This window comes from Eptesicus fuscus, chromosome 18 (genome assembly GCF_027574615.1).
Source record: "Eptesicus fuscus isolate TK198812 chromosome 18, DD_ASM_mEF_20220401, whole genome shotgun sequence".
Lineage (NCBI taxonomy): Eukaryota > Metazoa > Chordata > Mammalia > Chiroptera > Vespertilionidae > Eptesicus > Eptesicus fuscus.
In genome coordinates, this window is record NC_072490.1 from 21,494,994 (window position 1) to 21,518,392 (window position 23,399).

At 40.0% G+C, this 23,399-nt stretch overlaps 1 protein-coding gene across 1 annotated transcript; it reads left to right on the forward strand.

The window, feature by feature from the left end:
• Positions 1 to 5,643: 5,643 nt before the first annotated feature.
• On the forward strand, positions 5,644 to 23,394 carry PP2D1 (protein phosphatase 2C like domain containing 1). The gene is made up of 3 exons (XM_008156778.3): positions 5,644 to 5,784; positions 11,915 to 12,969; positions 22,589 to 23,394. Exons 1-3 carry the CDS (start codon positions 5,753 to 5,755, stop codon positions 23,392 to 23,394), a joined length of 1,893 nt encoding a protein of 630 aa, XP_008155000.2. The 5' UTR covers positions 5,644 to 5,752.
• The last annotated feature ends 5 nt before the right edge of the window (positions 23,395 to 23,399 follow it).

Consider the following 23,399-nt stretch of genomic DNA (forward strand, 5'->3'; position numbering starts at 1 on the left):
TATCTATCATTCCTGTGACACTGAGCTCCTCAAGTGTAGAGACCTGCCATTGGTTTTTAGGTCTAGTGCCTACTCCTGTAGATGCTCAGTATAAAAAATGAATAACTGCCCTGGCTGGTAGCTCAGTTGGTTAGAGTGTCATCCAGATATGCCAAGGTTTTGGGTTCGGTACCCAGTCAGGGCACATACAAGAATCCAAGAATCAACAAATGAATGCATCAATAAGTGGAACAACAAATTGATGTTTCTCTCTCTCTCTCAAAAATAAATAAATAAATAAATAAATAAATAAACAAACAAATGATTTAAAAATAAATCAATAAATAATAAAAAAGGAATAATTGATACAGCCATCTTACATTAAGGAATTCTTCTCTTGCATTGTCAGCCTTTCCAAAATAGTCAGTCTTCTAACTTCCCACAACCTTTACTGTTTGTCTGCTTTAGACATGAATGGGGAAAACGAAATTTTTGAATACACTTTCAGAAAGCTATGTTCTTGGAATATTTCAACTTACACATGCATATATCTATTAATTAACAAACTAATTCCTGAGCAGTTTTTGGATTATAGAAAAATGGAGCAGAAAGTGCAAATTTCCCACATGGCCCCTCACTCCTATTCATATTATTAATATCTGGCATTAGTGTGGTACATTTGTTATAATTGATGAGCCAGTACTCATACATTATTACCTAAACTCATAAAGTTCATTCTTTGTGATGTATATTCTATGGGTTTCAATAGATGTATAATAACATGATCCACCATTACAACATCATACAGATGTTAGAATAGTTTTACTGCTCTAAAAATCACCTGTAGTCCATCCATTCATTCCTTTCTGCCCCCAACTCCTAGCAACCACTGGTCCTTTTATTATTTCCATGGTTTTGCTTTTTCCAGAGTGTCATGTAGCTGGATTCATCCAGTACTATATGTAACCAATTCAGATTGGCTTCTTTTTTATGTTTATATTGTTATATCTCTTTTAAATTAAAACATTTTTTAGCCTAACCGGTTTGTCTCAGTGGAAAGAGCATCGGCCTGCGGTCTCAATGGTCCCAGGTTCGATTCCGGTCAAGGGCATGTACCTTGGTTTCGGGCACATCCCCAGTAGGGGGTGTGCAGGAGGCAGCTGAATCCATGTTTCTCTCTCATTGATGTTTCTAACTCTCTAACCCTCTCCCTCTGCCTTCCTCTCTGTAAAAAGTCAATAAAATATATTTAAATACATAAAAACACCAACTAGGGGGAGGAGTGGAAGATGGGATGGGAAGAACCTGGTTTGCCATCTTCCCTCTCTTCCAACTTTCCCTCCAAATTTAAAAAAAAAACACACAAAAAACATTTTTTCAATTACAGTTGGCAATATTATATTAGTTTCAGTTGTACATAGAGGAAAGCAGACCAGGGGAAGAGAATTTAATGGAAATACATGTGCAAAGATGATTATGAAATCTGGGGATATTAAATATTACTAGGTTAATATTAATGATAATAACAGTTACTTATTGAGTATCTGTCATGTACATTGTGCTCATATGTTTCTCATTTCACACCAATTCAGCAAAGTTACTGTTATTATCTGTATTTCACAGCTGACAAAATTGTGGCCCAAACTGGGCTACATAATCTAAAAGCAGCAGCAAGTCAGCAGCAAGCTGGGACTGTAGTCCAGCCTGCCTGCCCCTTAGCCCTTGCTTCCTCCATTTGGATGCAGACTTTACCAGCACATGTACAAAGGGGTTTGTACACATGTGTTCATGCTCATTGTAATGTTATTATAATAAAAGTAATTTCCATCGTTATATGTAAGTGGCTAAAATAATCTACATTACACCTTTACATTTACTAAGGAATATAATACAGGAGTTAAAAAGAATAGGGTAGATTGATATGTACTAACCTAAAAAATCCCCTCCCCATAGCAGTGTCAGATAACATTTACAGAATTTTATGATTATGTTGCCAAGTTAATTTAAAAAATACAAAACACAAGATGTGTTGATGGAATCTACAGATGTATTTTTTACCTTATTTTTTAATATATAAATTTTTATTAATTTTCAAATAGAGAGAGTAAGGGAGAAGGAGAGAGAGAGAAAAAAAAAACATCAATTGGTTGCCTCCAGTACACACCCCAACTGGGGACTGAACCAGCAACTTGGGCATGTGCCCTGACTGGGAATCAAACCAATGACCTTTTGGTGCACAGGATGACGCCCAACCAACTGAGCCACACCACCAGGGCTACATGTGTATTCTTATATAAAACTTCATCATGCTGTATATTTAGAATTTGTGCAGTTGACTGCATGCAAATTAAACCTAAATCTGAAAATAGACTGTGTCTATGTTTTCATGTACTAGTATATATGAAAATAGAAACCAGTCTCAAACAGTAGACACCCGGTTTTTGGCAGTGGTTACATTGAGGAAAGGGAGACCTCTGCTTTTCCTCTACATACTTCTTCATTGTTTAAATATTATAAAAGGAGAATGCATTAACTGGGTATCAAATCCTATATAATAAATGCCTAATATGCTAAGTGTCCGGTCATCTGGTCAGCCTTTCAACCAATCAAAGAGTGATATGCTAATGATATGCTAAAGCCGCTCAACCGCTGGCTATGATGTGCACTGACCATCAAGGGGCAGACGCTCCAACCTATAGGTTAGCTTGCTGCTGGGGTTGGGCCAATTGGGACTGAGCGAGTTGGGCCAGACACTCCCTGGAGCCCTCCTGTGGTCCCTCCCCAGCTGGCCAACCTCCCGCGTCCTGGCACTGATCATGCACCAGTGGGGTCTCTCAGCCTGGCCTGTGCCCTCTCGCAATTCAGGATCCCTCGGGGGATGTCAGAGAGCCGGTTTTGGCTCGATCCCACTCAATGCAGGAGCTTTCCCCTGGTGGTCAGTGCACTCCCACAGGGGGAGCAGCACTCAGTCAGAAGCAGGGCTCATGGCTGGTGAGTGCAGCAGTGGTGGCGGGAGCCTCTCCTGCCTCCACAGCAGGGCTAAGGATGTCCGACTGTCGGACATCCCCTGAGGGCTCCCTGATTGCAAAAAGGCAAAGGCCGGGCTTAGGGGGCCCCGCCCCCACCCCCAAGTGCAGAATTTTGTGCACTGGGCCTCTATTATATAAATAAAAGTGCAATGTGTTTTAAGTCAATAAAATAACATCAATAAAGTATTCAATTAATAAAATAAACAACAGGTTACTAAGAACACAGGTAGAGATATACCCACTCACCTCCCTTGGGAAGAGTTTCCTATGGAATGTGTTTTCTCTATTTTTCTCTGGAAAGAAGGTGACATTAAGTCACCGGTTAACTTCTGTATGGGGTTTTTCCTACTACCCTAATCGCCACGCAGCCTCAGGGCTGCATGTAGAGGTGAGATATGAGCACCAAGCCACCCTTCGAGATGCCCCACCCAGGGAGCCGGAGCGCACAGGAGACTCAGTACTTGCTTGAAGAAGGGGCCTCACTCCTTCCCACACTCACAGTGGCATGAGGCTGATGCAGCTGCGGGAAATGAATATGCAGTGCATGCATCCGTGGTGGGAATTAAAAAGCAACGGAATACTAAGACATTCAGATTAAAAGCATTTCCTACCAAACTGGTGAAGATTTGTTTAATGTCTCTACACAATATTGGCATGGGGTGAGGGGGCAATGATGAAAGATTAGCAGAAGTCAAGGAGGCAGAGATCAGCCAAATGCATAAGGAGTTTATCTCAAGAACAAGGGCGAGCCAGTAAGAAGCCTTAGGCAGTTGCATCATGTCTGCTGCTCCAAGGGGAATGAATGCACTGAGAGGCGAGCAGACTGGGAGTGGATGGAGTAGCTAGGAGGCTAGTGCAGTAAGTCAGGCAAAGGAGTTTGGTACCGTGAAACAGTGATGGTACTGGGGAAGGAGACAAGTGGATGATTAGAGGGATATTGAAGAGAGAGACCTGGCAGGCCTTAAGATTAGCATATATCCTGAAAGAGAGGTCAGGGTAGTGGTAATGGTGGCACCTGTTTCAGTCAGCGTTCAATTAGGAAAGCTGGATCTTAGGAATTATGAAATAAAGAATTCTACATTGCAAATAGACCTTACATTGTTTATAGGAGGAGCTGGGCAATTGGACATCTGGGGAGGGGAGCTGGAGGACCAGTGAAGTCCCCAACCAGTCAGTCTGAGAAGCCAAGGATGTCCACACCACATCCAAGGATATAGGACCACAAAGGTGAGACTGATGGAGAAGTCTAAAGGAAGTATTTGCCTTGGTGGGTCCCAAGGCAGGCCTCTGCTGATGGGTCTGGGGCAGCTGTTGGTGTGTAGGACCTGCAGTCTGGAGGAAGAGCTGAATGCAGAGTGGAGGGAGCAAGAACAAGCTGGAACCCACTAGGCACCTCCGCATCTGTGGGTCATCTCATTGAATCATGATGGCATTCAGTAGTGCTCCCAAATTCCTTTCTTGGCCAACTCTAACCTGGAACCACATAGGGAAGGGTTTCTGGGAAATTTGGTTTCCAGCCTGCCCAAGCTAATGGTGGGGGGAAATTCTGGAGGAAAGGTAGTAGATTCCATTTTGGACATGTTGACTTTGAATTGACTGTGATACACCCCCATGGAGATGTCCAGTAAGCACTTGAGCTTGTCTAAATTTCTTCAATGTGCAAGAAAGCTGATTTAGGACTCCAGTTCTAATCTAACCTGGGGTGAGAGAGTGGAAGGCAGATCCAGATTAAGAACGTATAGACTGCCGAAACCGGTTTGGCTCAGTGGATAGAGCATCGGCCTGCGGACTGAAGGGTCCCAGGTTCGATTCCGGTCAAGGGCATGTACATTGGTTGCGGGCACATCCCCGGTGGGGGGATGTGCAGGAGGCAGCTGGTCCATGTATCTCTCATCGATGTTTCTAGCTCTCTATCCCTCTCCCTTCCTCTCTGTAAAAAAATCAATAAAATATATTAAAAAAAAAAAAAAAAAAGAACGTATAGACTAAAGATATTGGCCAGGAGTGATGGCAGGCTCAAGAAACAAAAAGTCCAAAAAAAGTCTATAACTTTCAGGCAGGGACTTAGAACAGCAAGATGGATTGGTCAGTCTTACAGGGAAGGTGGGAGAGATGGCCTGAGACACCCTGAGAGATATATCAGTGGGAAGGCAATTTGTATATTAAGAAGAGCCTTGTCAGGCCAGCATGGCTCAGCGGTTGAGCATCGACCTATGAACCAGGAAGTCACAGTTCAATTCCTGGTCAGGGCACATGCCTGGGTTGCAGGCTCGATCCCCAGTGGGGGGGGGGGCATGCAGGAGAAGAAGAGGAAGAGGAGAAGGAGGAGGAGGAGGAGGAGGAGGAGGAGGAGGAGGAGGAGGAGGAGACTCCTGGAATCACTATTTTGAAAGTACCACAACGTAGAAGGAATTATTAAACAACACAAACATTTACTTGATAGTCACTGTGCTTATTTTGTTTTTATCTCATTATGCAGGCATAGACAGGCTATTTAATGAATAATCCTTCTTTCAGAAATTTTGAAGAATAGTTTGTTAATACAATTTGTGACCCAACTGCTTAACTCATAAAGTGAGCTCTGACTGAGGTTCCAGGTGATGTAGTAAACATTCCACACATCAATTCAGTCGACCCATACCACTACCATCAATCACCTTTGCGTTATTACCATTGCATCACCACCCAAGTTGGAGGAATAGAAACTAGGGAAGGTGACGAAGACAGGCCCCAGAAACGTAACAATGACGAAGGAAGTTAAAATGAGTGCTTTCAGGTAAACTTTCTTCACTTTTACTGAATAACAAATGTAACCAATGAACAATTATATTTGCAATATTCTTTTACCTTCACTTTCTTAGTAATCAAATAAACCTAGGCTTCCTGTTAGATGTGCACATGAAAGAGGGATATCTTCCTTTGATTACCTTATGCAAAACAGGGCTTCCATTTCTCTCTATACTCAACCTGTATTTTTCATAATAGTACTTACCTCTATCTGATAGATGTTTACATGTGCCCTTTATTTATTTTCTGTCTCTCATATCAGAATATGAGCATCTTCTCACTCCATGCCTATTTTGTTCACTGCTGTACCCTCAGGAAAGAAAATAGTACCTGGAATATTGCAGACACTCAATTGTTGAATGAATGAACATATAAATGACACATTATATTCTAAGAATGACTCCATGTGAGAGAGAACTGTATAATGGCTGACCTTTATATACTGAAAAATAAAGTTCTGACATAAAAGATTGAGTTGAGGTAAAAAAATAATATTAGGGCCTGGCTGGCATGGCTCAGTGGTTGAGTGTCAACCTATGAAGCAGGTGGTCACGGTTTAATTCCTGGTCAGGGCACATGCCCGGGTTGCAGGTTCAATCCCTAGTGGGGGCATGCAGGAAGCAGTCGATCAATGATTCTCTCTCATCATTAATGTTTCTATCCCTCTCTCCCTCATCCTTCCTCTCTAAAATCAATAAAAATATTTTTAAAAAATAATATTAGGATGCCTTATATATTACTCCAGTAGTTCATCAAGGCTCAGAAAAAAAATGGTATCATTTACCTGCATACCACCAAATAATAGCAATTAAGATATTGAATATACATTTTGGTCAGAAGAGCTTAAAAGCTTGCCAGCATCCATTCTCTTCCTCTGCTTCTCTATTTATCTTTCCATTTCCTTTGCTAGGTCTTCCTCCTCCTGCTGCTACTAACTGGTATTTTCCTTGGATTTATTTTGGACATCTTCCTGATTTCTCTCAATTGTGAGTTTTTCTAGGTCAGCTTCTCATGTCCCATAATGCCATTCCTAGCTAGATCAAGGGTTAGGTCACCGGTAGGCACTGTCATGGGACAGTCCTAAGCTCCACCTGACCTGTTTAATCCTTTGTATGATCATCTGGACAGCACTTCAAATCCCTCCCCTGTAGCTTCAAAGGCAGGACACAAGCTTTACCTGTCTGTGCATCTTCTGCACCATGCACAGTAGCTGGTAGTGATTGCAGAAGTGAATGGATGCTGATCAAATTTGTTGATGAGATTGAAGCATTTATGAGTGATATAATTTGGGGATAAAATAAAATAAAGTGAAGGAGGACACAAATAAAGTAAGTGAAAAAAACATTGATAATGGTTAAAACTTTTTTTTTAATATATTTTTTATTGATTTTTTACAGAGAGGAAGAGAGAGGGATAGAGAGTTAGAAACATCGATGAGAGAGAGAAACATCAATCAGCTGCCTCTTGTACACCCCCTACTGGGGATGTGCCTGCAACCAAGGTACATGCCCTTGACCGGAATCGAACCTGGGACCCTTGAGTCCGAAGGCTGACGCTCTATCCATTGAGCCAAACCGGTTTTGGCATGGTTAAAACTTTTGATGGGTATATGGGAGGTCATTTTATTCTCTCAATTTTTTTTTTTTCCAGAGAGGAAAGGAGAGGGAGAGAGAGACAGAAACAACAATGATGAGAATCATTGATCAGCTGCTTCCTGCACTCCCCACATTGGGGAATCTAACCCGCAACCTGGGCATGTGCCCTTGACCAGAATTGAACCCAGGACCTGCCTCAGTCCACAGGTCAGCGCTCTATCCACTGAGCAAAACCAGCTAGGGCTCTTCTCTCAATTTTTATGTAATTTAAAATTTTTCCATAAAAATTTTTTGTTGATTAGGCAGAGCCATGTAGGCTCACCAATATGCTCATATTTCTACTTTGTATCCTTCTGCATTGAATTTAAAAAGTGATTATGGCCCTAACCGGTTTGGCTCAGTGGATAGAGTGTTGGCCTGTGGATTGAAGGGTCCCAGGTTCAATTCCGGTCAAGGGTATATACCTTGGTTGCGGGCACACTCCCAGTAGGGAGTGTGCAGGAGGCAGCTGATCTATGTTTCTCTTTCATAGATGTTTCTCTCTATCTCTCTCTCTTCCTCTTTGTAAAATATCAATAAAATATATTTTTTAAAAAGGTGATTATGCATTGCTTTTATTAAATTTTTAAAATATATTTCTATTGATTTCAGAGAGGAAAGGAGAAGGAAAGAAACATCAATGATGAGAGAGAATCAGTGATCAGCTGCCTCGTACTGGGGATTGAGCCCGAAACCTGGGCAAGTGCCCTTGACTGGAATTGAACCCAGGACCCTTCAATCCGCAGGCCAATGCTCTATTCACTGAGCCAAATTGGCTAGGGCACTTCTATTATTACATAAAAATTATTTTGTCATCATTAAAAGAGATCATTTCTTTTATTAGCATATCATTTTTTCAAATACATTTTTATTGATTTGAGAGAGAGAGAGAGAGAGAGAGAGAGAGAGAGAGAGAGATATCAATGTGAGAAACATGGATCGGCTATCTCCTACATGTTCCCTACTGGGAATTGAACCTGCAACCCAGACACGTGCTCTGACTGGGAATCAAACCAGCGACCTTTCACTGCATGGGAGGATGCTCAACCAACTGAGCCACACCAGCCAGAGCTAAATGGGCTCATTTCTTATCTCAACCATCAACATTCTTAAATACCTATTATGATGCCTAGGATGCTTTAAGTCCCTATGGACTCCAGGCATTATTTTTGTAGGCCCTACCCTTCATCATGTCTAATACATTAAATGTACTCATATCAAATATAATTTTTTTAAATAATAATAAAAAAACTCTCTTCTTTCCCAACCCAAGTCCCTCCAGCCACAGGTTAGACTCACACTGAGGGAGAAGGGAACATTTTGAATCAGATATGAGCCCAGACTTATTAACAGGATAGGACTGAGTTTTTTTATTATTATTTTTAATTATTTTATTTTATTTTAAATCTTTATTGTTAAGATTATTACAGGTGTTCTTCCCCCCCCCCCCATAACTCCCCTCCACCTGATTCCCCACCCCACCCCATGCCCTTACCCCCCACCACTGTCTTCATCCATAGGTGTAAGATTTTTGTCCAATCTCTTCCTGCACCCCTCAGACCCCCTTCCCCCTGAGAATTGTCCGTCCCCCTCCCCTTTCTGTGTCCATGATTCTATTATATTCACCAGTCCATTCTGTTCTTCAGATTTTTTATTCACTTGATTTTTAGATTCACTTGTAGGTAGGTATGTATTTGATGTCTTTTTGTTGTTCATAATTTTTACCTTTACCTTTTTTTTCTTCTTCCTCTTCTTAAAGAATACCCTTCAGCATTTCATGTAATCCTGGTTTGGTGGTGATGAACTCCTTTAGCTTTTTCTTGTCTGTGAAGCTCTTCGTCTGACCTTCAATTCTGAATGATAGCTTTGCTGGGTAGAGTAATCTTGGTTCTAGGTTCTTGCTGTTCATCACTTTGAATATTTCTTGCCACTCCCATCTGGCCTGCATAGTTTCTGTTGAGAAATCAGCTGACAGTCGTATGGGTACTCCCTTGTAGGTAACTAACTGTTTTTCTCTTGCTGCTTTCAAGATTCTCTCTTTGTCTTTTGCCCTTAGCATTTTAATTATGATGTGTCTTGGTGTGGTCCTCTTTGGATTCCTCTTGTTTTGGGTTCTGTGCGCTTCCTGAACTTGTAAGTCTATTTCTTTCACCAGGTGGGGGAAGTTTTCTGTCATTATTTCTTCAAATAGGTTTTCAGTATCTTGCTCTCTCTCTCCTTCTGGCACCCCAAAAATTCGGATGTTGGTATGCTTAAAGCCGTCCCAGAGGCTTCTTACGCTATCCTCACACTTTTGGATTCTTCTTTCTTTCCGCCTCTCTGGTTGGGTGTTTTTTGCTTCCTCATATTCCAGATCTTTGGTTTGACTCTTTGGGTATGGTGATCTACAGTTGAGTTTCTGTATATTCTTTATTTCAGACAGTGTATGCTTAATTTCTGACTGGTCCTTTTCCATTTTTTGGTATTATCATTAAGGTCCTTGAAGGTCTCTTCAAGTTTCTCAGCGGTTTTTAGAAGATTCTTGAGTAACCTTATAAATGTGGTTCTGAACACTGTGTCGTCCAGTAGTTTACTTTCCTCCATCTCTCCTATTCGTGATATGCTTCGGTGTCTCCGCATTTTGGCTGCCTCCCTGTGTTGATGGAGTGGCTTTGTGTGGTCAGTGACCTATAGGGGCCGGTAGCTCAGCTTCCCCAATCACCCTAGGTGGTCGCTCTTGGTACACCCCTTTGTGGGCTAAGTGCAAAGTCTTGGTGTAGTTAAGCCTTGATTGCTGTTGGTATACTGGGAGGAATTGACCTCCAGGCCAGTTGGCTGTGAGGACCCGCTGTGTCTATAATGGAAGCACTGCTGCACTGGAGACACGCTTGTGGTACAGGGCTTGTTTCAGTGGGGCTTTGGTGCTCACTGACTCCGCCTCCCGAATGTGTCACTTATGGATGTGAGGAGTTGAAATCTGGTGTCTCACACTGACCTCTAGGTATACTGGCTTCTGGATCTCCAATGAAGTGCAGTTCAGCGGCTGTCTGAGGCCACCCTGCAGGAGCTACAGTGAGAACTGCCGTCCTCTCCTCCCTGCTTGGAGCTTGGAGGCTTTGGAGCTGTCTGTACCGGGTTGCAAGTTTACTAGTTTAAACTGCAATAGAGGCCATTCATATGCAAAAGCCGCTGCTAGGAGCTTGGGTGTGTTTGTAGATTGTGCGGGGTGGAGTCTCAGGGCGTCACTAGGCTAGGGCGTGGCAAACAGCAATGGCTGGCAGTGAGCTGCCTCCAACCGCATCCCCGCAACTGCGTCCCCGCCCCGGCACAGCCAACAATTCTACCTCCACGCAGCTCCGCCAGTAAGCCACCCTCACTCTTCGACCCGTTGGCAGACAGCCCAGTCTCTCCCCAGAAACTGGATTTCAGAGAGATTGGGGGCTTGTCTCTCTTCGGATTGAAGAAAGCAATGCCCACCTCCAGCTGGGCTCCGCCGCCAGCTCGTATCGCATGTGCGCTCCCCTGTACCTCAGTTTTTCAGCGTTTGTGCCCTGATTGCTCCCGTCTCCCTCGATCCAGCTGTAGAGGTTCCGCTCAGGCAGCTTTCCCATGGTTCTGGGTGATAGACGCTCTGTCCTTCAGTTGTAGTTTTGGAAATTGTTGTGGACCGCAGCAGCCCAGATGTTTATCTATACTGCCATCTTGGATCTCCCCATATCAAATATAATTTATGTATGAATTGAGTTGAAGTTCTCTAATTTTCAAAGTGTCACATTTCATAAGCTTTTAAAGCTACTATCTTTGATATTTCAGATTTTAAAATATTTTATAACCAAAGCACTTTTTTCAGGTCTCTAACATTTCCATAGGTCCTTGTAAAGATTCCATGCCCTAGGAATTGTGCATAAAATATATAAAAATGTCCCCAGGTGCTGAATAAGTTCTAGATGCTGCTGATAGGAAGGTGTTAGCTCTCCAGAAATTCATCATCCAGCTCCACACCTTTCTTTCCTTTCCTCAGCCCAAACCTCTTTCCTATTGGTCCTAAAAAATTCTGTTCTTACTATCAGTCTGGTTTTGGCATCTCCCATTCATTTTCTTGCAAACCCTTTAATTAGGACAAAAGTGTTTTAAGCAAGACAAAATGGACTACAAAAGTAATTATGCTTATATTCTGAAATCAAATTCCTAGGTCTTAAGCACCTATCTCCAGATGCATGGGTTTAACTATTGTGCTGATTTCTCTGAGTATTTGTTCTTGATGTCAAGCTGACTTTGTGGAGATTTTACCTAATTTTATTCAGTCACACACAGGTCAATCACCAATTTATTCAGTATTTCCTATGTGGTTTTTTTTTTTTTTGGGGGGGGGGGGCGCGGAATCACAGAATGAAGCATCAATATTCAATTCTAGGTCTAGATAAAATAATGAGGAACCAAAGTAAATTGCAAAGATAAGGGTCTGCATCATTCCTGGCACATAAATATCTTCCATCCTGCTTGCAGAGTATTTTGGAAAGCGAGGAAATGGAATATGAAAAAATTTGATTTTGAAGAGGACTTCCTAGTTTTTTGGAGAAGAAAGCATCTTAGAAGGAAGGAGGAAAGACCATTAAGTTATGCTGAAAACCAGCACCAGCAGCAGCTCCGTGATCAACTCATCACATTTCCCTGTTCCTTATGCAAGAAGGAAATTGACCTACCTGGATTTTTCCTCCACAAAAAGCAACATGTAGCTCTGGCCACACTGGGTCTTGAATGGAAGAGTGGAATTAAACCAGCACGCTCAACAATTGCTAGTAAGAGAAAGTTTACCATTACTAAACTACTGTCATCTTCTACATTTACTGAAAAAGGCCTAGAGAGCATGAATAATGCTTTAGAAGTACTTTGGAAGAAACAAATGCCAGCGTACTATAAGATTATGGATAACATTCACAACAGTTTCATCTATTCACAAAAAATCTGCCATCTATTAATTAAAGGAGCAGCCATTTGCAATGACAAGAATTCTACGTGGAAAGTGGAAATGAATGATAAATTCACTGTAATGAATAATTTTGGCAGTAAACTGGATGTGTGTTTCTTCGGTTTGTTTGATGGGCATCATGGTCCATCAGCAGCAGACTTCACATCCAAGGAACTCCCAGTTTTACTTCTCCATCAGCTTTCCAGATTTGATCCTTCCTACCAAATGACCCTTAAAGAGCAAAAATTAATCAATTCTTTCCAGACAGTGTTTAGGGAAGAGTACATCGCTCTAGAAAACCTCTTCTCTGTAGACAAAGAAACAAAAGAACCACCGTGTGAGCATGAGAGCATACACAGAGCCTTTGCCAAAGCATTTTGGAGAATGGATAGGCTTTTACGTCTTGGGAGGGAAGAAGTATCCAGGGTTCGATGGAGTGGCTGTTCTGCAGTTGCCTGTATATTGGAAGGCAAAATCACGAGTTCCCAAGCCAAGAATCAGAGACTCACTGACCATGATGGTTGGCCAGAGAGGTTCCCTTCCCAGAGGATGCCACAAGTAATTTCTGGAGAACTACATATTGCACACACTGGTAGGTACACTGATGTGCCAGGTTATACCTTAACAATTTTTTTTTTAAATTCCTAGCAGCAAGACCTCTTAGGCTTCCAGAATTATTTAGTGACTTATTAATGCCAAATATTGCATTGACCAACTTAAGAAATGACCAATAAGCAGCTTAAATGCAGATCACAGGGACACAAATCATTGTAATTCTTTTCATTTTTTAAATATATTTTTATTGATTTCTCTGAGGAAGGGAGAGGGAGATAGAGATAGACATATCAGTGATGAGAGGGAATCATTGATTGGCTGCCTCCTGCATGCCTCACACTGGGGATCAAGCCTGCAACCCAGCATGTGCCCTGACTGGGAATCGAATAATGATCTTCTGGTTTATAGGTTACTCTCAACCACTGAGCCACACCAGCCGTGCAATTGTAAATCTTTTCCAAGGAGGCACATATATGAAATAATGTCACCAAAACATTAAACTTTCTAAGTGGGTAGCAATACAGCAGTTAATAAAGGCAAAGCAAATACATTGCATTTGTTAAGATCTGAGTGAAACAAAAAACGTTTCTCACACTTTTTTTTCATAAGAATGGAAAATATTTTGACTATTGTTAGTATAATTGTTCAGTTGGTATATTGTTCAGTTATTCTGATAACTAATACATTTGCAATAGGCCACTCTTGTGCTCACTGGCCAAGTAGCATCAGTTTCATCTTAGAGAAAACAATAGCGCATGCCTCAATTTTACAGCATGTTTTCTCAAATACTTACTGTATTCTTTTACTTTTATTTCAGGAAGCCATTCTTTTGACATTCGGTGCTCAAGTTCCAGTTTAGGAGCTTGTCAAAAGGAAAAGCCCAGGGGGGTAAATCCATGTTAGTAAAGTGAACCTGAGTTACATGCATAGTTTCATGAGATGTTTAGGGTTCCACCACCCCATTCATGGATATAATTATTATTGAGAGTGTCTGCTTATTAAATACTAAATAATTTCTCATTTAGCCTTACAAAAACCCTGATATCTAACTACTGGGTTTTTTATTTAAAAATATATTTTTTGGCCCTGTGGTTTGGCTCAGTGGATAGAGCGCTGGCCTGAGGACTGAAGGGTCCCAGGTTTGATTCTGGTCAAGGGCATATGCCCAGGTTGTGGGTTCCATCCCCAGTAGAGGGCATGCAGGAGACAACCAATCAATGATTCTCTCTCATCATTGATATTTCTCTCTCTCTCCCTCCCTCCCTTCTGAAATCAATAAAAATATATTAATCCCCCCCCAAAAAAAATCTAAATGCACAGCATCCTATATAATAAAAGGCTAATATGCAAATTACTGAATGGTGGAACAACTGGTCGCTATGACACACACTGACTATCAGGGTGCAGAAGCTCAATGCTGGAGCTGCCACAGGGGGTGCGCCACTCAGCCAGAAGCCCTGAGCTGGGCTCACAGCTGGCAAGCGCAGTGGCAGTGGCGGTGGCGGCAGTGCTAAGGATGTCTGACTGATGGCTCCCAGACTGTGAGAGGACACAAGCAGGGCTGAGGAACTCCCCCCGACCCCGTGCATGAATTTCGTGCACTGGGCCTCTAGTTTAAAAATATATATTTCCCCTAGCTGGTTTGGCTCAGTGGATAGAGCATTGGCTTGTGGACTGAAGGGTCCTGGGTTTGATTCCAGTCAAGGGCACATGCCTGGGTTGCAGGCTCGATCCCCAGTGGGGGCATGCAGGAGGCAGCCAATCAATGATTCTCTCTCATCACTGATGTTTCTGTCTCTCTCTCTCTCCTCCCTTCCTCTGTGAAATCAATAACAAAATATTAATATATATATATATGATGTATAACATTGGTGCAAGTTTAAGGTATATAACATGTTAATGTGGTACATTTATATATTGTAATATGGTTGCCATTGTAGCAATAATTAACACCTGTATCACACTGCATAACTATTTATTAGTGGTTGGAATAATTAAGGTCTAGTCTCTCAACAAGTCTGATGACTATAATGCAATACTGTTTTCTCTATTTCCTATACTGTGCATTAGATCTCTAGGACTTATTTACCACTCATTGAAAGTTTGTACCCTTAAATATCTGTTCTTTCCCCCACCCCCTATATCTAAGTTTTGTTAACCCAGTTGTCCAGATGAGAAAATGGAAGCTTGGCAAAGTGAGATCATTTATTCAAGGACTCAGAGGTAACAGGAATGGAAATAATTCTGCTCCTGGAGGGAATTGCTTCCAGAGGCTGAGGAGGCTGGGCCTCAGGGACTGAGTGGGCCTCAGTGACAGAGATGGCTCTGAATAAGGGCCAGATAATCACAAAGACCATAACAATGTCAAGGTCCTGGAAGTCAGCCTGTTTCTGATCTAGTTCTGGTTCTGAGCCCCAAATGAGGAGAACTCCAGATTAAGCAACACCAGGAACCAAGTGCAGTGCCAGTTTCCTTGAAGTCATTGCCATTTCTCAGGCTCTATCCGAGATTCCAAAGTGCTTCAGAGTAGGCCTCCTTCATTGGGCAGAGAGTTTTTAGATTTCAGACCGATCTGGGAACTGTCCCATATTCCTGGACTTGGGACCTTTATTAGAAAATATCATTAGATATCAGGGTTCTTGTAAAATTAAAGGAGAAATTAAGAGATAGTCAAGTAGATAAGATCATTAAATTTCTAGTTTACTATATGGCTAATTTTAAAGCTTATATATAATTGTGTTACACTGTTTTATTTAGGGATCCTTCATTTTAACAGAAACAAAAATATAGGAAAAACATTCAACTTGTGAAAGGGAGGTCATGACTTACGCTACAGAAGATAATTTTTAAAAAAATATATATATTTCTTTATTGATTTCAGAGAGGAAGGGAGGAGAGAGAGATAGAAACATCAATGATGAGAGAGATTCACGTCCTGCACACCTCCCACTGAGGATCAAGCCCACAACCCAGGCATGTGCCCTTGGCCGGAATTGAACCCAGGACCCTTCAGTCTGCAGGCTGACGCTCTATCCACTGAGCCAAGCCAGCTAGGGCTGGAGAAGATACTTTAAATGGGCTATAAAAAATAAATGTTCACATAAATTAAGAACATATTTTTTATTTTATAAAACGAGACCTATAATTGTAGCAAGGGAATTCATTTTTCATGTTTGAAATTTGTAAAATACCAGTGTCATCACAACTCTGGAATTAAAATAAAAATACCTCACTTTATAATGAAACATGAGGGCAATGATAAAACCATTAAATAACTGATTTTTTACATGTGAAAAAGATACTTCCCAACTGACATTCCTGATTTTTTTTTATTCTTATCACTTCTCATTTATATTTCATTTTATAATTTTTCTTGGTGCTTTTTAAATTTACTTTATTCCTCATAGGATTATGAAGTATTTTAAGATCAGCTTATCAATCTCTCAAAAATATCTAGCCGATATTTTGATATTGTGTTGATTCTGCAGACCAATTTGAGTATTGTCATTTTACCAATATATTTTATATGTAACATCTTTTTGGCTTAAGCAATTATTTTATTTAAAAAAATATGTATTTTATTGATTTTTTACAGAGAGGGAGAGGGATAGTTAGAAACATCGATCAGCTGTCTCCTGCACACCTCCCACTAGGGATGTGCACACAACCAAGGTACATGCCCTTGACTGGAATCGAACCTGGGACCTTTCAGTCCACAGGCCGACGCTCTATCCACTGAGCCAAACTGGTTAGGGCAAGGATTCAATTATTTAAAAAAATAGATTTCAGTAATACAGATATAGTAGGTGTCCCCAAGAATGTATACACACTTTGATTAAAATACATTTCATTTTCAAAATGTAATAGAATCAGCTGTTAAAGTGTGTATACATTTTTTGGGGACACCCTGTGTTTACCCATGTAGTTATCATTCCTGATGCTCTTTATTCCTTTTTATTTTTTAATTTATTTTTATTTTTAAAAAATATTTTTATTGATTTCAGAGAGGAGGGAGAGATAGAAACATCAATGATGAGAATCATTGATCGGCTGCCTCCTGCACGCCCCTGCACTGGGGATCGAGCCCATAACCCAGGCATGTGCCCTTGATCAGAATCGAACCTGGGACCCTTGAGTCCACAGGCCAACGCTCTATCCACTAAGCCAAACCGGCCAGGGCTCTTTATTCCTTTTTATAGATTCCTTCTGCTTGAAAAACTTTAAATTTTTTTTTATTTTTATTGATTTCAGAGAGGAAAGGAGAGGGAGAGACAGACAGAAACATCAATGATGAAAGAGTCATTGAAGGGCCACCTCCTGCATGCCCACACTGGGTATCAAGCCCAAAATCTGGGTGCGTGCTCTGACTGGGAATCGAACCGTGACCTCCTGGTTCATAGGTTGACATTCAATCACTGATCCATGCCAGCTGGGCCTGCTTGAAAAACTTTTAATAGTTTTGTAATGTCTTCTGGTGATAAATTCTAAGACTCTATTTACATTTTTGATTTTCAAAGATATTTGGCATAGAATTCTAGATTGGCAGGTATTATTTTTTTTTCTTTTCACTGCCTTCTGGCTTACATTCCCCTCCCCCACTGGTTTTTTTTTTTTTGCTGTGAAGGTATTTTATTTTTTCTGTGTCCGTCTTCTTTTTGCTTAATTCCTTCACCTTTTTCACCCAGACTCCCAACCCACCTCCTCTCTGACAGCTATACTAGTATTTTGCTGGTTTATTATGTTCATTATATTCCACATATAAGTGAAATCACATGGTACTTGTCTTTATCTGACTGGGTTATTTCACTTAGCATAATACTCTCCAGGTCTCCTCATCCATAATAGGTAAGCTTTCCTCCTTCTTTATGGCTGAGCAGTACCGGTATTCCATTGTGTAAATGTACCACAGCTTTTTTATCCTCTTATCTACTGATGGGCACTTGGTCTGTTTCAAAATCTTGGCTATTGTAAATAACACTGCAGTGAACATAGGGTGCATATATTTTTTGGTTTCAGGTTTCTTTGATTATATTCCCAGGAGTGAAATTGCTGGTTCTTTATGGCTTGCATTGTTTATAATGAGAAATCTTCTATTATCACTATTCCTCTCTAATATGTCCTTCCCTTCCCTGCCTTATGGTTTAAAGGTTTTAAGCAAGATTGTGATGTACCTCAATTTTTCTCCTCAGTTTCCTATCCTTAAGGAATTTCAATTATGTATTTTAGGCCAATTGGAATTGCCCAAAACCTCCATAATGCTCTTTAGACTTTATTAGTCTTCAAAATCACCATTTTTTTCTTCTGCAACATCTAATTTGCCATTAATCACATCCATTGTATTTTTAAAGTATATTTTTATTGATTTCAGAGAGAGGGATAGAAACATCAATATGAGAATCATTGATCAGCTGCCTTCTGCACACCCCCACACTGGGGAATCGAGCCTGCAATCCCAGCATGTGCCCTTGGTTGCCTCCTGCACACACTCTGACCAGGGCCCGGCCCAGGAGCCTTGCAACCGAGGTATGTGCCCTTGAGCAGAATCGAACCCAGGACCCTTTGGTCCTCAGGCCAAAGCTCTATGCACTGAGCCAAACTGACTAGGGTGTAGTTTTCATTTTTAACATTGTATTTTTATTTAATCTTCACCCAATATGTTTTTATTGATTTTAAAGAGGAAGATAAACATCAATGAGAGAAACATCAATTAGCTGCCTCTCTCAAACTGGAGATTGAACTCACAATTTGGGTATGTGCCCTGACTAGGAATTGAACCCGCCACCTTTCAGGGTACAGGATGACACTCCAACCGAGCCACACTGGCCAGGGCTAACATTTTATTTTTCATCTTTACAAGTTCGCATTTTAAAAATTATCTTCCATGTCTGTACTTAACTTTTTAAACATATGGTATGCAGTTATAACTTTTAATGTTCTTGCCTACTAATCCCAACATCTGTTGTCAGTTCTTAGTTTGAATTGTTTTTTTTTTCCATTTTGTTGTGGCTAGTTTTTTTTCCTGCTTATTTGCTTGCATGCCAGGTATTCTAGTTTCCTATCACAATCGTGGCGGCTTAAAACCAAAAATCCATCTCTCACAGAACCCTAAAATTCAGGTGGTGTTGGCAGGGCCACACTGCCTCTGAAGCCTCGATGGGAAAATGCGTGCCTCTTTCAGCTTCTAGTGGCTACAGGCACCAATTGGTCCGTGGCTGCAAAACTCCAATCTTGGCTTCCATCTTCTCATGGCTTTTTACTCTTCTGGTCTCTTATAAGGATACTGTTTAGATTTAAGACCAACTTGGTGGTGGTCACATACATACAAACCTGATTCTGAGAACACATCGAACAAATATTTGACGGGTAGTTGACTGATATGTAGAATATTGTCTGGCTCTAGCTGTACAATGGTGAACATGAGTTTCATGCACATACATTTTACATAATGAAGCAAGGAATCTTTTGACTACCCAGTGAAAAGTAGCTCCATATCATATAAATGATGTCTATGCATTTAAATTCAGCCTATTTGGCCAAAATTAAGAGTCCTTAAGAAAAACTAGACATAGGTTGTTTCCCTAACATCATTTACATGCACTTCTGTTATGCTTCCATTTTAGGTAAACTTTATGTGTGTTTCAATTTTCTTAGCTTATGCTACTTTTCAATTGCTTTTTCTTTCCCCAATAACTATTTCTTCATTTCCCGTTACTGCTCCCTACTCCCTTAAGTCTGTAATTCTATTTCATGAGATTTTCTTGCAATTTTTAAATAAATGGTTCTGATATGTAGCTTCATCTCAATCTTTTTTGGATAGGCTCTTTGTCTGCTTTCCTCTTCACGGAACACAAAGGAAAACCTTCATCAAGTGTGTATTTATTAAAAATACCTTCTTACCCTAGCTGGTTTGGCTCAGTGGATAGAGCGTCAGCCTGTGGACTGAAGGGTCCTAGGTTTGATTCCTGTCAAGGGCACATGCCTGGGTTGCAGGCTCCTTCCCCAGTAGGGGGCGTGCAGGAGGCAGCCAATCAATGATTCTTTTTCATCATTGATGCTTCTCCCTCTCCTTTCATCCCTGGGGAAAAAAATAAAAATAAAAAATATAGATACACCTTTTAAATCCTCACAATAGCATTGACAAAAAACACTGCAGGTGGAAAACTGTTAGGTAAATAAAGTGATTTAATAAAGGTCACACAAAGTGGAACTCAAATGTGTCAGGCTCCCAAGTCTTCCCACTTCCCCATGCTGTTCCTTCTAAACAAGCCATCTTTTTATCCCAGGGCACTCAGGCATCCTAGGTGTTTCCTTTTCTTACCCCTACGTAAGTTTTCTTCCTCTTTTCTCTAGTTCTTTCTTAAAACTTCCCTGTTATCTTCAACAGTTAGTAGCCTTGCTGGCTTTATCTGAAAAAAATCTTGATCTTGACCATTCAGATCTACAATTCCTTTTGGAACTCCAAGGTCACTCTGAAGTTTACAGAAAAACTTTTCCTTTTCACAAGTTGAAGATAACCCAGCAATTGCAGGAGGCAGTTACATCACAGGCCTCTATATATGGAATACTTTGCTTGACTATACAAGGTATCTTAAAAAGGCTTAAGTAACATCTCAAAACAGTTCTTCTTAATCCCTGGTTGATTAATCCCCCTCAACATTATGCTCTCCCAGTAATCTTGTCCCATTTTTGTTCTGATAACATTTTCTGAATGGCATGATCTCTCCAGCTACTAAAAAATTGTCTTTACATCTAAGAATTTGAATTCTTATCTATAATCATATTCATTAAAATTTTTGTGTAAGTCTTCATTATATTCACTGCTAATTCTCATATCCTCCAAACAATGTTACAGGCCTTTTCTTGAAAGCCTATCTGTCCCCCCTTTTATACTGTCATGACTGGCTTCTCTCTTCCTTCAGTTTTGCAGATACATGGACATACAGCGCTATTTTAAAATCTTCCTCATTTTCCATCTTGCTTGGGGCTTTTTGTTCATTATTCTTTCAGCTTTAACAGTCAACTGCTTTCAACAACCCCATTTGCAGCTGACAGCATATGCAACCTAAGGTCCAGGAAATAAAATGACTAACCCTGCACATCTAAGTAGAATAATCAGCAGCAAAGACATGTCAATTTAAAATATTAATAAACGCTACTACAAAATATAAGAGGTCATATTATCATTTATACAGTTCTTAGGTTTCTAAAACATCTTCCACATACATCTCCATCTTTTGGTCCCATTAACTCAAGGTATTTTAACAATTCCCATTATGTAAATGAGCCAATAAGCTCAGTCTATGCCAGATACTAATTCTTCACTAATTTATACTCTCTGTTCAATCATTCTCGATTGTGGACCTCAGCCTCTTGAAACTTAAAATTCATTTACTTAAAAAAAAAAAAAAAAAAATCGGGGGATTTCCTGGCCAGTGAGGCTCAGCTGGTTGGAGAGCTGTCCCTTACACCAAAAGGTCACGGGTTTGATTCCCAGTCAGGGCACATACCCAGGATGCAGGTTCGATCCCCGGTCAGGGTGCGTACCTGAGGCAACCAATCAGTTTCTCTCTCTTCTTTCCTCTAAAATTAGTTAAAAACATATCCTCAGGTGAGGAAAAAAAAAAAAAAAGTGGAATTACACTTGAACCTTGCAGCAAAATTCTGATTTCAGCATCATGTATGAAACCAGAATATTCTATTGTAAATTTTCATTATTCCAGGAATTTTCATTCTAAAAACTTCATTAACCCCCTTATCAGAGTAATTTAAATACTTGTATGAATTCCATAAAGAAAAACTGCCTATGCTTGAATATACAGTTATGTCCCTAAGAACTTGGGGAAAATCTATTTCCCTAATTTTTTAATAAATCAAAGAAAGTATTGGTAATACAACCACCCCTCAACCTGTTTAGAGCACTGTTTATTTTCTTAAGATTTCAATGATGCACACATAACAGGTTCATCTGAACGATGAACAAACTATAATCAACTTCTAGGATTTCAGTTTACAATCAAAGGGTTTAATTTCATGTTGGCTATTATCCATTTGATGCATTAATAACACATATTACTGTTTTTCTTCACAAGGCTGTGACTTAATTTATTTTAAGCCACACACATCAGGAACCTAACAAGACTGGCATGAACAGTCATACTCTAATTTTTTTCATCACCCAAACCACCTACCTGTATTTTAGTTTTTAACATTACCAGTTACAAAATCATCAAATTCCATTTTTTTAAAAAAATCAAAATTTTTGTGTTTAAACGAAAGGCATTTATTTAAACATTTAAAAATGTCTGCTCTATGGAATATATATTGGTTATAAAAAAGCTCAACTTTTGGCTCTACAAAGTATGTAACATTTGGAAGTGGTTTCATAAAACATTTGATTTTTCAGTCTGTAATTTTAGTTTTTTAAATACTAAATGCAGTATTTTAAACACTAAATTGCTTTAAAACTAGGAGTAAACTGGCCTCTCAGTTTTACTGACTGTAAATCATCCAATGATACCAATATTACACATTTTAAAATATTTAAAATGGCTTACTTTGTTTATGCATTGAAACACATAATTATTAAAGTTAACAGCATACTCTGATACAATTGGTTATTAAATCTCTAGGATCAACTTTTTCTAATAATCTTTTAGGTAATGTACAAGCAGTCTTATGCAGAAATGGGAAAGGCTTTTGCCTAACCAAAGAACACACTGTGAGAAACAAAAAGGAAAAAAGAAGAGTACTTCAGAATGGAGCAAGAATTAGTTCAAATGAACCATATGGACTCCTAGAAGGACAAATAAAAACCACAAGAGGACTTGGTTTTCATGGAAATCCCAAACTGAAAAAGTTCATTATTCCAGTACCTCAAACTATGTCTGTCCCTATAGATGACTTATGTCAATTCCTTATCTTGGCTACTAATGGACTCTGGGAAGTTCTGGATAAAAAGGAAGTCACTGCACTGGCAATAACAATGTTTCAAATGTATAAAGAAATACACTATTTTAACATAAAAAAAAGATCATTATCCAAAGATCCTCTGTTTTTCCCAATCTATGAAACAAATGCTACTGAATCAGAAAGTAATACCCACACATTGTTTCAGCGTAAATCTGAAGAATGGGTGTCAAGGACAAATTTAAAAGAAAATTTGTCTGATGTAAAATATTCTAAGTATTTCACTCGTGGTCCTAAAAATACACAAACAGTTCTACCAGAAATGACTAATTGTGATACTTGCAGTGAGAAAGCAACTGACAGGCCAATCCATGTAGATCGTGTGCCAAAAGATTCAAGTGAAAAACAAAAAATATACCCCAAGAATTTCTATGAAGCTGCAGCTGAGTATATCAGCCATGGACTTGTAAGTGCTGCTTTAGTGGCTGGCTCCAGAGACAACATTACAGTTATGGTAATACTTCTCAATGGAAGTGAATATCAGTTTCTGAAATGAAAGAT

What these genes read in the sequence shown, in the direction of transcription:
- PP2D1 (XM_008156778.3), top strand. Translation starts at nt 5,753, where the DNA reads ATGACGAAGGAAGTTAAAATGAGTGCTTTCAG. An exon ending in GTTAAAATGAGTGCTTTCAG is followed by an intron (nt 5,785 to 11,914) that starts GTAAACTTTCTT and finishes TCCTGCTTGCAG; the next exon opens with AGTATTTTGGAAAGCGAGGA. An exon ending in ACTACATATTGCACACACTG is followed by an intron (nt 12,970 to 22,588) that starts GTAGGTACACTG and finishes ATAATCTTTTAG; the next exon opens with GTAATGTACAAGCAGTCTTA.